Below are 17,131 nucleotides of genomic sequence, written 5' to 3' on the forward strand. Positions count from 1 at the left end.
CTATTACTGTTCTCATTAGACCAAATAATATAACTATTACTTCATACAGTGACATTTTTTGGGGACAAATTTCGTACAAATGATGAAACAGGCCATGGTTGATGTTGCAAAAGAAGTTGGAGCTGATGCTGTAGCTCATGGATGCACCGGGAAAGGAAATGATCAGGCATGCCTTCTAATTCAAAGCGTTTAATATTACAACTCATGTACTCCTTATGACACAATCTCTTGTCTGTTTAGGTTCGCTTTGAGCTGACATTTTTCGCTCTCAATCCCAAACTAAATGTTGTGGCTCCTTGGAGGGAGTGGGATATTACAGGCAGAGAAGATGCTATTGAATACGCTAAGAAACATAATGTGCCTGTCCCAGTGACAAAGAAATCCATATACAGCAGAGACGGCAATTTATGGCACCTTAGTCATGAGGTAAATTCTTACAACTCTTTTTTGTCTGGAAAATTGCCAACTTTTCATATGAAATCTTTCTGATTGAGCTCTAAAATTATCTATTGCCGTTTGTCTTCATGATGATGGAATTGATCAAAGGGTGACATTTTGGAGGACCCGGAGAATGAGCCTAAGAAGGATATGTTCATGTTAACAGTCGATCCAGAAGATGCACCAAATGAACCTGAGTAAGTTCCACCTGATATGTGTTTTAGCTCCTACTGTGTACGCTGAGTACGTTTCTAACCCATGCTCTCGTTTCCTATAGGTATGTAGAAATCGGAATTGTTTCAGGAATTCCGGTTTCGGTCAATGGGAAAGAGCTTTCACCGGCCTCTCTACTTGATCATCTAAATCAGATTGGTGGAAAACACGGAATTGGCCGTGTGGACATGGTTGAAAACCGGCTAGTTGGCATGAAGAGCCGTGGAGTCTATGAAACTCCTGGAGGCACCATCCTCTTCACTGCTGCACGAGAGCTTGAGTCTTTAACACTGGACCGAGAAACAATGCAAGTTAAAGACTCATTAGCCCTCAAGTACGCGGAGCTGGTGTACGCAGGCAGGTGGTTCGACCCACTTCGCGAGTCAATGGATTCGTTCATGAAGGAAATCTCTAAAACAACCACCGGATCAGTAACTCTGAAGCTGTACAAGGGTTCGGTTACTGTGACGAGCCGGAAGAGCCCATACAGCCTGTACAGGCAGGACATCGCATCGTTCGAGAGCGGGGATATATATGATCAAGCTGATGCTGCTGGGTTCATTAGGCTGTATGGCCTTCCCATTAGGGTTCGAGCAATGCTCGACGCTTGAATGGCGAATCTTCAATGGCTATGTTAGTTTTTGTTTGTAATGTTATGTAGCCAGTTGTTTTAGACAAGAATTTAAGTGTGGTTCAACTTCTAATTGTTTCTTTTAATAAACAGAAAACGAGTAATTATATAAAGGGTTTAATATGTGAGTAATTGTTGATAGTAATTTTACTTATTTATTAAATACACAAATGGAATTTATTATAAAATTGTAATAAAAATAAAACTAGAAGACATTAAGATTTTAAAATGCGCTAGTCGGGCGGAGGGTATGGGCCTAGTGCCTAGGTATGTAGACAGGGACCTAGATCATTTTTTAATTATTTTTAATTGAATTTATTATGTTCTACTTATACTAAAAAATACATGAATGCATTGGAATACTTAAATTATAAAATAGAATGACATATAAATTATAAAGTGCTAGAACATATTCAAAACATGGGAAACAAGCATGTAATTACTGTTCATTCAAGTATACAACAAGTCTCATATAATTTATTGAAAAAATAAAATTCAAGTTATCTATTATCAATTTATGTGAAAATCATGACCTCGGCGGGCGCCTTAGCAAGTCTTGGTGCCCTTTCTTATTTTTTAAACGCCTAAGAATTGGTCAGCTGCCTAACCCCTAGGTAGCGCTTGGTGGAGACTTTTAGAACACTAGAAGACATAAATCAGACAACAAAAAGTATATAACTCATAATTTTAATCAAACGTTCAAGTCACTTAATCAAATATTGACTACACACGAAATATATAGGAATAGAAGCCACTTATTACGGTATAGTAGTATACCTCTTCACTTGTAAGTGAGAGGTCTTAGGTTCGATTCTCACTAAAAGCAAATTTAAACCACATTATTATGGCTAACCCATTATTCGACTTATTCAACTCCCTCGCTTCTTTACTATAGATAATATCGTTTCACGTTTATTCTCGTTGAATATAACCGGTCCAATATATGGCTTGAACTAAATTCCTAACCTCAAATTTTCATTAGGCCACTTAGTACTACATTTTAGTAGTATTCATCTTCAATTGTAAGTAAAATATCTTAGGTTTAATTTTTGCCAAAGATGAATTTAAACCACATTATTGCTAGTCTATTGTGAAGCCATGTCCACCATTGGTTTTATGATGAAACATCAAATTTCTTCATGGTATCAAAGCAGGCTTTCCAACCTGTGAAGCCAAATGGTCACACACGCTCCACGTCACCCTGTACTGTTGTCCACGTGTTCAGCATGAAGATTCGCCATGCATGAGGGGACATGTTGAGAATGAGTCCCACACTGATGAGAGAAGAGACCTTGTATGAGTTTATAAGTAAATTGAGCTACTTCATACATGCTAATTGATTTTATGGTCGAACCTTAACTTTCTTCAAAATATATAATATTTTTTTTTTGTCAAAGAAAAAAAAAATTCACTAGAGAAGAAAATAATAAGTCAATACCCTCACAACGATCCAGGAAAATGACGTCAATAGACACACGTGTAGGAAGAGAAAAAAAAAAATAGAAACTTTTCTGCTGCAAACGCAGTCTTTTGTGGGGGGTTATTTTAGTCAGAGTATAAAAAACATCGTATTGGATCTTTTCCAATTTTTAATTTTTTTTTGGTATAAACCTCTACAATAAAACCCTAAAACCGAGAGACGCTCACACACACACAGAGCTACTCAAACTACAAAACCACCGTCTGCCGTTCGCCACTCCTCACCATCGGCCGTTATCGCCGCCGCTAACCTCCGATCACGTAAGTTTCCTTTCTTCTTATTCCTGAGCAATTCTACTCTTCTTCTCCGTTTAACTTCTATTTGATCTCAGCCGCCGCCACCATGGCCCAATTGAAGTCCATGTCCGCCTGCTCCGCCGCCAATCTCACTTTTCAAGCTCCCAAAAGAGGTACATTTTCACTTTCCTGTAGCGAGGCTGATTAAATTCGAGAACAAAATTTAAATTTTTCTGGATTTAGACAATTTGAGGAGAAATGAGCAGTACCCAGATACTTAAATGCTTAAAATTTGATGGAGAAATAGTTGGATTACGATTTGGTGCTGTATTGTGATATCAATGTGTATAATTTGTTTTTGTTGCATGAGCAGAATCATATACATTTCATGGCAGAGTTTGTTGTCCGGGGAGGTTATCTTCGTTTCAAGAGGTAGCTATACCGATATCCATAATGCATTGTGTACATCAATTTTCCCTTTCCTTATAATATACTGTAGTTACTAATTTGCAGTTCTCTCGTTTGCTAATTGGAGTTGTTCTAAATCTGTTTCTGCAGTTGGGGGCAAGAAAGAGTGAGCTTCAGGGGACTGCATTTGCAGTTACGAGTGGCAATGGAAGTGTAAGAGCTCATAACAAGCAAGGTGCGGTTGCCTAATCAGAGGTTCTTTCACATGAACGTTAGATAGTTAGAGAGATAAATGAGCTATTGAGATGCCTATATATCATATTTAATTTTTTAAGTTCACTCATTCATTCATTCTGTAATGTATTCGGTATTAGATGCCAATCTGATCTTTACCTTCATTTGTATGCAGCTATTAGAGCAGCGCTACCCACTTACAATGAGACAGAAGCATCTGGATCCACGAAGGAAAGAGGGTTGCGTGGCAAATTGAATAAGGTTGTCCTGGCCTATAGTGGTGGCTTAGACACATCAGTCATTGTTCCGTGGTTAAGGTATGCCCCATTTTTTTTCTTCCCTGAAAAGGCCTTCAAGTGCATATGTCTCATGAGAGTATTAAACTCATCATGTTTGGTTTCAAATATTGAAAGTTATAGACTTTTGTTGAGGAACAATAACTTTCATGCATTAGAGCCATGATTTGCACCCATATCCAGATTTCAATAGGTTTTGAGATACTTTGATTGTTGTATTGTCATACTCTGACGGAATTGTTGAGATAATTGCTTTGGACTGCAACTGATAAGGACCAAACATAACTACGTCTGATTAAACATGACTGGAATTCCATTTGGATAGTTCTAGTTCTCCTGTGTGCTGCATGCATACTCATTTATGTATTCCAGGCACCATTTCCCTAACTCAATGCTAATGCATATTGATGCATTCTACACAGTTGATATACGATCTTTTAATTCTGATTGTTAACTTTGTCGTTATTGTTTGATACTTTTTTACTTGCAGGGAGAACTATGGTTGTGATGTTGTTTGCTTCACGGCTGATGTTGGTCAAGTAAGTTAGAAGTAGCAACATCTACTTCAAAGTCAAAAGTTTCTTGTTTCATGCTATGTACTTTAAGATAGTCATTATTGGTTTGACTTGCGTGGTTGTTGCCTTATTCCAAATCATTAGGGTATAAAAGAATTGGATGGTCTGGAAAAGAAGGCCAAGGCCAGTGGGGCTTCTCAATTAGTAGTGCATGATCTAAAGGAGGAGTTTGTAAAGGACTACATATTCCCTTGCTTGCGGGCAGGTGCAATATATGAGAGGAAATACTTGCTGGGGACTTCAATGGCCCGCCCCGTTATTGCTAAGGTGATCTCTCAGTTTGATTTTCGGAATGCTCTGTTAGTTATAAATTCATTACCTCTGTAGATTGATACATCCACTGTCAAGACAAATGTAAAGAAAAAGGTACTACCTTTTGAATTTCTTGTGAAATGCTTATGCTCTTCTGAGGTCTATTCTCTCTGGTTGGTTTCTAATAGATCTGTGAATAGCTCCTTAGCAGCTCAATTTGAGAATTTTTACCACGTCAATGTCATGATAAATCTATTACTGTTCTCATTAGACCAAATAATATAACTATTACTTCATACAGTGACATTTTTTGGGGACAAATTTCGTACAAATGATGAAACAGGCCATGGTTGATGTTGCGAAAGAAGTTGGAGCGGATGCTGTAGCTCATGGATGCACCGGGAAAGGAAATGATCAGGCATGCCTTCCAATTCAAAGCGTTTAATGTTACAAAAACTCATGTACTCCTGACACAATCTCTTGTCTGTTTAGGTTCGCTTTGAGCTGACGTTTTTCGCTCTCAATCCCAAACTAAATGTTGTGGCTCCTTGGAGGGAGTGGGATATTAGAGGCAGAGAAGATGCTATTGAATACGCTAAGAAACATAATGTGCCTGTCCCAGTGACAAAGAAGTCCATATACAGCAGAGATGGCAATTTATGGCACCTTAGTCATGAGGTTCTTTACAACTCTCTTTTTTGTCCAGAAAATTTCCTACTTTTCATATGAAATATTTCTGATTGAGCTCTAAAATTCTCTCTTGTCGTTTGTCTATATGATGATGGAACTGATCAAAGGGTGACATTTTGGAAGACCCGGAGAATGAGCCTAAGAAGGATATGTTCATGTTAACAGTCGATCCAGAAGATGCACCAAATGAACCAGAGTAAGTTCCACCTGATCATATGTGTTTTAGCTCTTACTGTGTGCGCTGAGTACGTTTCTAACCCATGCTCTCGTTTCCTATAGGTACGTAGAAATCGGAATTGTTTCAGGAATTCCGGTTTCGGTCAATGGGAAAGAGCTTTCACCGGCCTCTCTACTTGATCATCTAAATCAGATTGGTGGAAAACACGGAATTGGCCGTGTGGACATGGTTGAAAACCGGCTAGTTGGCATGAAGAGCCGTGGAGTCTATGAAACTCCCGGGGGCACCATCCTCTTCGCTGCTGCACGAGAGCTTGAGTCTTTAACACTGGACCGAGAAACAATGCAAGTTAAAGACTCGTTAGCCCTCAAGTACGCGGAGCTGGTATACGCAGGAAGGTGGTTCGACCCACTTCGCGAGTCATTGGATTCGTTCATGGAGGAAATCTCGAAAACAACCACTGGATCAGTAACTCTGAAGCTGTACAAGGGTTCGGTCACTGTGACGAGCCGGAAGAGCCCTTATAGCCTGTACAGGCAGGACATCTCGTCGTTCGAGAGCGGGGATATATATGATCAAGCTGATGCTGCTGGGTTTATTAGGCTGTATGGCCTTCCCATTAGGGTTCGAGCAATGCTCGACGCTTGAAGGGCGAATCTTCAATGGCTATGTAAGTTTTTGCTTGTAATGTTATGTTAGCCAGTTGTTTTAAACAAGAATTTAATCGTGGTTCAACTTCTAATTGTTTCTTTTAATAAACAGAAAGCGAGTAATTATATAAAGGCCTTAATCGTGTTTTAAACAAGAATTTTACTTATTTGTTAAATTCACAAATGGAATTTATTATAAATTTGTAAAAAAAAAAAAAACTAGGAGACATAAGGTTCTAAAAGGCACCAATTAGGCGGAGGGTAGGGAGGGACCTAACGCTTAGGCATCTAGACAGGGACCTAAATCGTTTTTTATTTTATTTTATATATTAATTGAATTTATTATTTTCTATTTACACTAAGAAATACATAAATGTATTGGAATACATAAATTGCAAATAAAATAACATAAATTATGAAGTACGATAACATATTCAAAACATGCAGAACAAACACGTAATTATTGTTCATCCAAGCCTAACAAGTCTCATACAATTTAATGAAAAAATAAAATGCAAGTTATCTATTATCTGTTTAAGTGAGAGTCATGACCTAGGCACCCGCCTTGACAGGTCTAGGAGTCATTTTTATTTTTTAAACGCTGAAGAATTAATTGTAGCGGTGGTCAGCCGCTTAGCCCCTACGCAGCATTAGGTGGAGACTTTTTGAAAACTAGAAGACATAAAACAAACAACAAAAAGTATATAACTCACAATTTTATGAATCTCGAAGGTTAAATTGATTAAAATCAAACATTCAAGTCACTCAATCAAATCTTGACTACACACTAAATTACTATTAGCGACATATTGATCAAATATCATTGTGACTATTACAAATGTACATGGTCGTGTAATTTCTTTTTTCATCTATTTTTTCAAAAAAATTAAGAAATTGTTCTTGGCATTCTAAAAATCTTATTTTGCATTATAGACTCTATCAGAAAGAAAAATACAGTTGTAAAGAGGGCAAAATAAAAAATTTGAAATGCTAATAATAGTTTTAAAAAATAATTGTTTATATTTAACTTCCCTCTTTTGGTAAACTTGTTCATAATATTAACATACTTTTTAGCATATTCTTACAATATCCTTTAAAAAATAAAATATTAACAAAAGGGTCTAAAATTACCATTAAAATTTCAATAGCAGTGGGCATGTGGGGAACGATCTCACACTCACAGCATCTATAAAATATTAACAAAAGGGTCTAAAATTACCATTAAAATTTCAATAGCAGTGGGCATGTGGGGAACGATCTCACACTCACAGTATCTATTTTTCTGTTGAACGAAGTTAAGAACTTCGCCCTCGTACCGTGGGCCCCACATACGTGGCAGCCTACTGCTCTCTCGCTTTAAACTCTCGTAACTCGCTTTCCCGGTCTCAGCGGCTCAGCCCTACTCACGGTCCGTCTACCGGGTCTCCATACGACTACCTCTCCCTCCCTTTGCCATGATCGTACCACGTCGTTTAGCCTCCACCGCCAGCTTTACCGCCGCGCCACCGCTGTACCGGCTTCTGAAACTCGCTCTCAGCCGATTCTTCACCGCCGCCGCGGCTCAGCCGCACTTCGATCACGACTACTACTATGGCCACCGAGACGACCGCGGGCGGCGCCTCGATCAACTTCCGGTGGCCGGCACGGAGGGCTCGGTTCCTGTACGAGGAGTGCAGTGGGCCTTCATAGGCAGTCCAATCGCCAAGAAACACGTCTACGCCGAGAGGCTCTCGAAGCTTCTAGAAGTTCCTCACATTTCCATGGCCGGTCTCGTCCGCCAAGACCTCAACCCTCGTTCTTCGCTTTACAAGCAGGTCTCCTTTCTTTGCACTCTCTCAATTTTTGCTGTCTACTATGAAAAATAGCTTCTTTAATTTCATTTTTTTTTCATTTAATTTCTAAAAAATTGAATTCTTTGGATTTAATATGTAATGTAACATGCTTTTGTTTTTTGTTTAATTGATTGGTTTGAATTGTGAAATGTGTGAATTAGATTGCGAATGCTGTGAATCGAGGGGAGCTTGTTCCGGAAGAAATCATATTCGGGTTGTTATCGAAGAGATTGGAAGATGGGTATTGCAGAGGAGAAAGTGGATTCATACTGGATGGAATTCCTCGTTCTCGGATTCAAGCCGTGAGTATTTCGCTACCGAAGATTTAGTTTTCATATGAATGACATTGTATGGATTTGTGAAATTATTAGGAAGACAAGTGTGATCATCAAATCTAAGGCCTTTTATGGTGTTAATTCTGCATAACGTTTGGACTTGTGATCTTTGTTGTCAGGAAATTCTTTCCGAACTCGTTGAGATTGATCTAGTTGTGAATTTCAAATGCACAGAGCATTGCTTGGCGGAACACGAAAGAGGTAGTATCTAATTTTGTTGCCTTGAAAGTCATGATTTGATTTGAACAACCGCTACCTTGGTACGAATTTTGAAATCCTCCACTGCTTATGCAGAGAGTGCCTGGAGGGAGAAACTTCGAATCTTTGCTGAGCAGGTAGTCCTCAAGTCTCAGTTCTCCTCGGCTAGTATACCAGTCTTAAATATTTTGTCTTTGTTTTGTAAATATTTTCTGTCCCAATAGAGAACTAGGACCGCGAAGGATCACCAATTTCCGATGCTGAGAAATTCTTGAAGTCAAAACTCAAATTTTTTTTAAGATACGTTATGTTGATGCATACAAAATCAATGACGACTTTGGTACAACAGAAAGTGTCAAGTTTGTGACCTTCGCTAGATTGATTCGGTTACTAATGTGGATAAGTATGTAAATGGATAAAGACAGAGAAGCAAACACAAGATGTACGTGGTTCACCCAGATTGGCTACGTCGACGGAGTAGAGGAGTTCTCATTAATTGTGAAGGGTTTACACAAGTATATAGGTTCAAGCTCTCATTTAATAAGTACTAGTGAATAATTTAGTACAAATGATATTATGAATTATTGTGGGAGAATGATCTCCTTGTATGGAAGAGAGTTTCTAGCTTTGTTCTAACATTGACACGTGTCGTGTTGTGATTGGCCTCTGATGTTGACACATGTCGTGTTGTGATTGGCCTCTGATGTTGACATGTGTTGCGCTATGATTGGCCTCCTGGTTGGAGGGAAACTCTTCTGGATCCTTAACGGTATAACATTGACCGGTGCTTGGTAGTTTCGGGATTGGTCAAGTATGGTACAAACACGTTATTTATTTTACTGGTTCCTCATGGTGAGCTACCGGAAGTTACGCTATGTGTTGCAGGGTTCTTTGTTGTTCAGTCCCCCTGCCCATAACTCTATACTACGCCACATCTATTTTTTCTAAGGAAAAAGCGGGTTCTGAGTTTTCCTTCTTTCGTTGAAGACTTGCCATGCCTCTTATTTTTTGTGCATTGTTTCCAAGTTCTTGTTTCATTCATTTTAGAGTGGTCTTTAAAGTGACAGAAAATGACGAGCCTTAAGGGTGCGTTTGGTACGTGGGACGGGACGGAACGGGACGAGGCGTTCCGTCCCGCGTTTGGTGCGCCAAAAATGGGTGGAACGGGCTGTTCCACGGGACAGATTTTGAGTGTTTTTGCGTTCCACCTCCCCCCTTGAACGGGTTTGTTCCACGTTTGTGGAACGCAATGTTTTACCATTTTAAGACAAATATACCCCATGTCTTTTTCAAAAATTACACCTTCGTTCCGTCCCGTCCCGTCCCGTCCCGTCCCGTTCCGTTCCGTTCCGTCTGCGTACCAAACGCACCCTTATGTAATGCCGGGGAAATATGTTTTTAGATTAGTGTCGTATTACTGCCATAATACTTTGCTTACATGATTATTTAAAAAGTAGAAACGGAGATGACGTTTTGTTAACATTTCCTGTTTTCTGTGCACTCAGAGTAAGCCATTGGAAGATTACTACAAGAAACGGGATAAGCTTCTCGACTTTCAGGTGAGTAGTGCACCCGGGGAGACTTGGAAGGGGCTGTTGGCTACGTTACATCTACACTCCTCCCTGCTGTAGAATCTCAGCTATGAATTCTGACTCTATTGTATATAAGAACCGTGCAAATTGCCGAGGCCGACGGAACCTTCTGTACGAGTATAGCTTTGTTTGTATAGCAAGCAAACCAATCAACTTCTGTATTTTTTCTTCTTATTAGGTGAAGAATCAGTGTTCAAGAAGAAGTATGAGTGAATGGTTTTTTGTTAATAAAGCGTAAACAATTGCAAAAAGAATAAGTGTGTAAAATGGGGCTCGGCCCGTTTAATAGACAACTGGCAAGAACTTTTTATGCTTCTTTTTAGCTACATTCTGATCTCATTTTGCCTTATGTAACTCAAAAATCACTTTTGAAGCTCAAATTTTATTTCATTTTGACTTATGGATTCAGTGTTCTTCTTGAAACTTAAAGGTCGTCTTCTCAAATATATGTGGGATCTACCATCCAATAATACTATGCCACATTGATGTAAATTTGATTATAAAACTCTGTTATGCGTAGATATTCAACAATCAAAGAATATTAAGTTTAAAAGAAATTGAAGAGATGAAAACAAAATTAATTAGCCTGCTGCATCGAAATCAAACCCACATAAGAAATTAACATATCTAAGGCAACGTAGAGCAAATTTTAAGATTTATAGAGATGACTTTCGAGTTTCAAGGAGCAAAATGAGATCAAAATCGAGTTCTAGAGGATCAAAATGAAGGAAATATTGAGTTTTAGAGAGTAAAGTGAAAACTTTTAAATTACAAAGAAATAAAATTAAATTAAAATCGATTTTCAAAAAATGCAGCTAAAAATAAACCAACTTTTTATCTATTACTTTTTATCTATTGAGAACCTAGGCCCACTTTTCTCAAACACTTTTGTCATAAAAAGTACCTACTTACCAAACAATCACGGATTTGGATCCTCTCCTGAGCTAATGGAGAGGATCCTCCTGACCCATCATCTTGGATCGTTGGATTTTTATCTAACGCCTACAAACAGGAAGATCCTTTTAAAGTTATAATAATTATAGTTGTTAGATAAAAATCTAACGGTCCACGATGATGAGTCAGGAGGATCCTCTCCATTAGCTCAGGAGAGGATCCAAATCCAACAATCACATCTATTTTATCTCGGAGGAAATGAAAATTTTGTCTTTGCAGATTAAAACAATGGATTTTATTTAAGGGAACTTTAACGAAAAGTTTTTGGTACTGTTCACTTTAACGAAAAACCACATTTTTACACTAAAAAATCAATCTTGGTACTATTCACTTTACCTTTTATTTTGTCCTTATCGTTAAAGCTTAAAGTTTTTAAGCCATTTTCATTAGTTTTCGTTTTTATTTAAATGTGAGATATAACAGTGGTATCATGACCAATTTCAAACCATATGATTAATTTGCTAAATGCACATCTTCAACCTTTTATTTTGTCATGTAAAATATTGGAGGCAACTAAAAAACGTGAATAGATGAATATTTTTAGAATTTTTATTGAATTTGAAAGGTAACTTAGAAGAAAGTGTCACGATTGTAGTACAAAGCCAAATCACAATCACGACGAAAATGTAATCTTGCGCAATTAGTAACTGATATGTAATCTGATATGTAACTGATATGTAATAGTAAAACCGTATAATGTAATCTTGCGCAATTAGTTTTCTTTCTATTTAGTTAGAGTTGTACAATGACTGTTATGATAAGAATACAATTACACAGGCTCTTTATGAAGAGGGATTCTCATTTTTTCTAAAAAATGGGGACTAGGTGTGGGGTCCACTCCACATCGAACTTCAACGATCCGAACTGTCTAGTTTGTAAATCTTAATTCATGGATCACCTTTGCAAAAATTCAATTCAATCCAAAATCAGAGGAGTTTCGAACTCGAGATGCATGGATGGAAAAACCCAACACTCTATCCAATATTGAACTATATGCTTTTGTTTTTGTTGCAAGGTTTTAGTGTTGATTTAAGAATACTTTAAGGGTGCGTTTGTTGTACCGGACTGTCTCGAACTGGACTAGCTGCAGGGACTAAGCTGGACTGGCTTAGACTACACTAAGCTGGACTAGCTTAGTGAAACGTTTGTTGCAGTATCGGACTAGGAAGTAGGATAATATATATATATATATATATATATATTTTTTTTTTTTTGGGAAACTAATAAAAATTCTAGTTAACATTAACCAATTGTGAATAGGGGGAAACTGGAATGTGAATAGGGGGTGGTGGAATGGCACTGCAAGGTGGTCTTAAAATGAGGACTCCTAACACATCATGGGCACTTGTGGATACGAATTCGAGTTGGTAACAATGTGAGGATGAGTGCTTGAGAAACTGCTCTTGCTTGGCATACACAAAATTACGAGCAACCTAAAGCACATAATTTACACAAAATTATGGCACTCACTGCACGAATGCACCACCCCAAAGTACATATCATTTTCTCGGTAGACCAACTTAAAGCACATAATTTACACAAAATTACGAGTTGGCATACACAAAATGCTTGAGAAACTGCTCTTGCTTGGCAGACACAAAATTACGAGTTGGCTTAATTTACAAAATCCTGCTTCTTAGTAGATCCCCATAATTTACAAAATCTTAGTTAAAATTAGCCAAAATATTTCACAGTGCAAAGCTAAGTTAGAAGCTATAACCTAAGATTGTACGATTAACAAAATACATCCCATGTCAAAAGGATTGTACGATTAAAAAAATACACCCATGTCAAAGGGCACCACATAATAAAATCATCCACTTCCTTTGTCACTTAAAAGCATTTGGACAAACACTTTCTTGAGTTCTGATGCAAAGATACGGGTTTTCAGTGTCTTTTTCCTTTCCAGCCTAGAAACAAAACCCCTTCTGCAAAAGGCAACAAACCTCCTAGTAAATCAATAAATAACTTGAGATAATCAAAAGTTACATCACTAGTTTTAGAAGTGAAAAAGCAGGATGTTTAACTGCACAATAAAAAGTAAATTTCTCAAAGTAAAATGCAACTGTGATAGAAAATTGAACATCTATGATTTTTTTCTCTTCTTTTGCCAACTTGCCACTAAGAAATTATACTCAACTCTAAGCAAGATAATTTCAATCAGTTTGTTTTGGTTTCCAAGCTAAGTTAGAAGCTATAACCTAAGATTGTACGATTAACAAAATACATCCCATGTCAAAAGGATTGTACGATTAAAAAAATACACCCATGTCAAAGGGCACCACATAATAAAATCATCCACTTCCTTTGTCACTTAAAAGCATTTGGACAAACACTTTCTTGAGTTCTGATGCAAAGATACGGGTTTTCAGTGTCTTTTTCCTTTCCAGCCTAGAAACAAAACCCCTTCTGCAAAAGGCAACAAACCTCCTAGTAAATCAATAAATAACTTGAGATAATCAAAAGTTACATCACTAGTTTTAGAAGTGAAAAAGCAGGATGTTTAACTGCACAATAAAAAGTAAATTTCTCAAAGTAAAATGCAACTGTGATAGAAAATTGAACATCTATGATTTTTTTCTCTTCTTTTGCCAACTTGCCACTAAGAAATTATACTCAACTCTAAGCAAGATAATTTCAATCAGTTTGTTTTGGTTTCCAAGCGCAGTCCCATGTGTAAAACAGCCTAACACTGCCTAACAAGGAATGAGTAAATACAAAAGCACTTGTGAGCTTCTTCTACACACCAACAGAGCTAAATAGCTCTTTTGGGCATGTGGGTAGGACGGCATTTTTCTTGGGCAATCTCACAACTGGAGCTCGTAAATGTTAAAAAAACCACAGTAGAAATGGCTACTTGAATTGTGGCTTCATTGAGTACACTTTTTCCAGGAGTTCTTGGTTTGTATCAGTCAATATATATTTATATATATATATATATATATATATATATTCAGGGGAAGCTATCAATTTGTTTTTCCATTGCCATTCTGAATGGCTCTCACAGTCCCTACATATATAGTTTTTTTTATTTTTTATTTCACAGACACCACAAATGCAAACCCGAATTGAAGAATCACGATCTACAAGCGTAATGGAAGAATCACGATCTACAACCCAAGTGAGAAAACAAAACCAAATCAAATAAAGATCAGCAACTGGTTCGAAGTTTATCCAGTACGAATCACGATCTACAACCCCAGTGAGAAAACAAAACCAAATGGAAGAATCTCAAACACTAATAGACAGCAACTAATTCCAAACTGTCCAATCTCAATCTGCAATTTGACCCTAAAAATCAAAACCCTAATTTGTTCAAGTGCAGAGGTCTATTATTGAAAATTTCTCAAACCCAAAACAACTAAATCAAATAAAGATCATAAATATCACGATCTGCAAAATAAATCGAAGAAATAAATCTAAGATTCAAAGTTTACCAGGCAAGAGGAGCAGATGAGGGCGAGCAGGATGCAGGCAAGCAGGACTCAGAGATGGGGGTGAGGTGGACGAGGATGAGGGAGCAGGGCAAGCAGGAGCGATGTGTGACGACTCAGGATGCGCAAGGTTCTCTCTCGTGAAGGTCTTACGAGTCCGGCCGAGTTTGGGGTACTTCGCTAAGAACTCCTAGCGAAGCCATTAATCTGAGCGAGTCCCCCCTAATCCCATTAAACCTAATCCTTGTGCAAACCAAACATGAGACTACACTAGCAATTAGTCTAGTCTAGTCCAGTCCCTCCTAATCCGGTCAAACAAACACCCCCTAAACGTTGGATTAGTACTGCAAAAACTGCTTTAACTACTTCTAGTTCGAAGCCGAAAATCTTGTCCTTGAGATTTCAAAACATCAACATAATAACATATTAACCATGAAATTAAGCACGCATGTGATCTATTATCCTAGAAAAGTTACCATTTTATCAGTTTGTTAATTGTTTTTTGTTGTTAACCAAGAAATAAATAAATAAATAATACAGTTTAATTCTTGTTCAATTAGTTGGTTTTTTGTCCATGGCTAAACAAGAAGAGGTCCTATATGTTCTTGTGTAAGGTGGGTTAAGTTTAATTAATCTGATAAAAAAGAGTGATTAAGGATTAAAATTAGGGTTTTTGATTTGATTAATCTGATATATTATTGCACATCCTATGTTTTTTGTCTTCAAATAATTCTTCATAAATCTATGTCGAAGCACAAATTTTCCATCACGAAAACAAATCTTCAGTATGTTTTTCATTACTTTTAAAAAATCTTGTACTAGGCAACTGAAACATGAAAATTTAGGGTTGAAAATTTGACATAGTCATTACTTTAAGTGCAAGAAAAAAAGGGACTAAACTTCAGTGGATTTATTGATCAACCGTTGCAATTTCTGCGGAAAATGCATCAAACCTGAAGAACTTGATGTCAAGAGGTCCGACCTTTCTAGTGAGTTCGTGTTGGGAGTCACTACTGCTGCTGCACAAATGGAAGGTGTAAGTTAATTGTGGAACGGAAAAAACTTATTCACAATTATCAATTTAACCACTTACATGTGGAAGACATACTAGTCTCAGAAAACTAGGACTAAGAACTAAGAACTGATATTCTTTTAAGGCTTGCTCAATGGGGCTTGAGTTTTTTTGTAAACTAGCGTATTTAGTGAGAGAGCAGAGACCTCAGATTTATACGGAATACAATGGATTTCAATAAGGATCCCTCCCATTAAGTGATCCTTATCTTTATCACCGTGAAACACTTATGCATTATATCAGCTAGAAGAATTCTAGTTTTACTGAGAATGTATCTAACTTGAAGTTTTAAGAAATACAACTCTTGATAAGTCTACCACAAGTGTCAATCCTAATCTCCATATCATTCCGAATGTCTTTGATCAAATCACCAAGTGTTTGGGACTACTACGCTTAGAAATTCCCAGGTTTATATATATACCAGTTGTTAAGACATATTATAATGAATAAATGGAATGAGAAACTCGGGTCTAGTAGAGCTATATGCGTTTAGAGCTGTGGCTTGCATACAACTGGTATCCAATGAGCATAAGATCATATCTTCTACAGACATGACTCCACTTTAGAGGAAATCACATATAATCGAATTTTGCTTACCAAAGTGGTCTTACTAAAAGTAAATAAGCAACATGTTCGATCCGTTCCATTGGACTGGCTGCTTTCTTGATCTCGCTTTACCTTTTTTAGTTTTTGTTAGCAATCCCACATCGGTGGGGAAAGTCAACAATGGTGGCTTTAAATATGATTACCTACTCTAAGTAATACTAAGGTTTTTTGTGGTAAAACCCCACACTTGACGGATTGGGCATGTAGTAAAGTTGAGGACAATATCGGTGTCGTTAGAGTGGACCCCCCAGCCCGTCGATCTAAAAAATTTCAACAGTTTCATATGCTCATTCTGTTTTGTTTATTATTGTTTTGTTTACATTCAGAACGGATTGCAGACCACACGAACATGTTTACAGCCATCAATTCATAAAAAGCGATACAAAGTGATAATTAAGTTTCACTCGTTTTCGGCATAAGATTTAACCAAAAATATTTGTAATTATAGGATGAGGTGAAGGTTCTAAGGAGCTAGGAGTTGATTGTCACAAATTTTCCCTCTCTTGACCCGGATTCTCCTAATAAGTAATCATAATTTTACCTAGATTTATTGTCCGCTAATAAGCAGTTTCATGGAAGCTGCATGTTTATGTTTAATCTTTGCTAAAATTTTCGCCCTATTCGAAATTTACAATATTTAGACAGTACCTTAAGTGATGGAGTAAACTAACAAGGTATCGATCACTACAACAACTTCATCGACGAACTAATAAAAAATGGTAAACAATCTATTCAAAAAATTCCATTACACTACGACATTATCTTGTTATATTATTATAGCTAAGTTTGTTGAATCTGTATATCCAGAATTCTGTAGGTTTCTTTGA

At 37.3% G+C, this 17,131-nt stretch overlaps 2 protein-coding genes and 1 long non-coding RNA gene across 4 annotated transcripts; 2 read left to right on the forward strand and 1 right to left on the reverse strand.

Moving 5' to 3' along the window:
- Positions 1-2,852: 2,852 nt before the first annotated feature.
- LOC103408759 (argininosuccinate synthase, chloroplastic-like) lies at positions 2,853-6,413 on the forward strand. Its single transcript, XM_008347589.4, has 11 exons — positions 2,853-3,022; positions 3,094-3,171; positions 3,372-3,430; positions 3,557-3,641; positions 3,816-3,957; positions 4,427-4,475; positions 4,596-4,778; positions 5,107-5,181; positions 5,256-5,441; positions 5,561-5,649; positions 5,733-6,413. Exons 2-11 carry the CDS (start codon positions 3,105-3,107, stop codon positions 6,277-6,279), a joined length of 1,482 nt encoding a protein of 493 aa, XP_008345811.1. The 5' UTR covers positions 2,853-3,022; positions 3,094-3,104; the 3' UTR covers positions 6,280-6,413.
- Positions 6,414-7,498: 1,085 nt separating this feature from the next.
- Positions 7,499-10,564, forward strand: LOC103408751 (probable adenylate kinase 7, mitochondrial). Of its 2 annotated transcripts, none has more exons than XM_008347578.4 (5): positions 7,499-8,095; positions 8,275-8,415; positions 8,568-8,649; positions 8,743-8,783; positions 10,152-10,564. In XM_008347578.4, the coding sequence occupies exons 1-5, from the start codon at positions 7,736-7,738 to the stop codon at positions 10,275-10,277; spliced, it is 750 nt and encodes a 249-aa protein (XP_008345800.1). In that variant the 5' UTR covers positions 7,499-7,735; the 3' UTR covers positions 10,278-10,564. The 2 variants fall into 2 exon arrangements, with proteins under 2 accessions (XP_008345800.1, XP_017181226.1); XM_017325737.3 differs by lacking the exon at positions 10,152-10,564 and adding an exon at positions 8,871-9,015 and having other exon boundaries at positions 7,501-8,095.
- A 2,194-nt stretch (positions 10,565-12,758) lies between these two features.
- On the reverse strand, positions 12,759-14,785 carry LOC114825358 (uncharacterized). The gene is made up of 2 exons (XR_003774035.2): positions 14,630-14,785; positions 12,759-13,601 (listed from the first exon to the last, which is right to left on the reverse strand). It is a non-coding gene; the product is annotated as an uncharacterized lncRNA (long non-coding RNA).
- Between the last annotated feature and the right edge of the window lie 2,346 nt (positions 14,786-17,131).

Source organism: Malus domestica, chromosome 06, assembly GCF_042453785.1.
Source record: "Malus domestica chromosome 06, GDT2T_hap1".
NCBI lineage: Eukaryota > Viridiplantae > Streptophyta > Magnoliopsida > Rosales > Rosaceae > Malus > Malus domestica.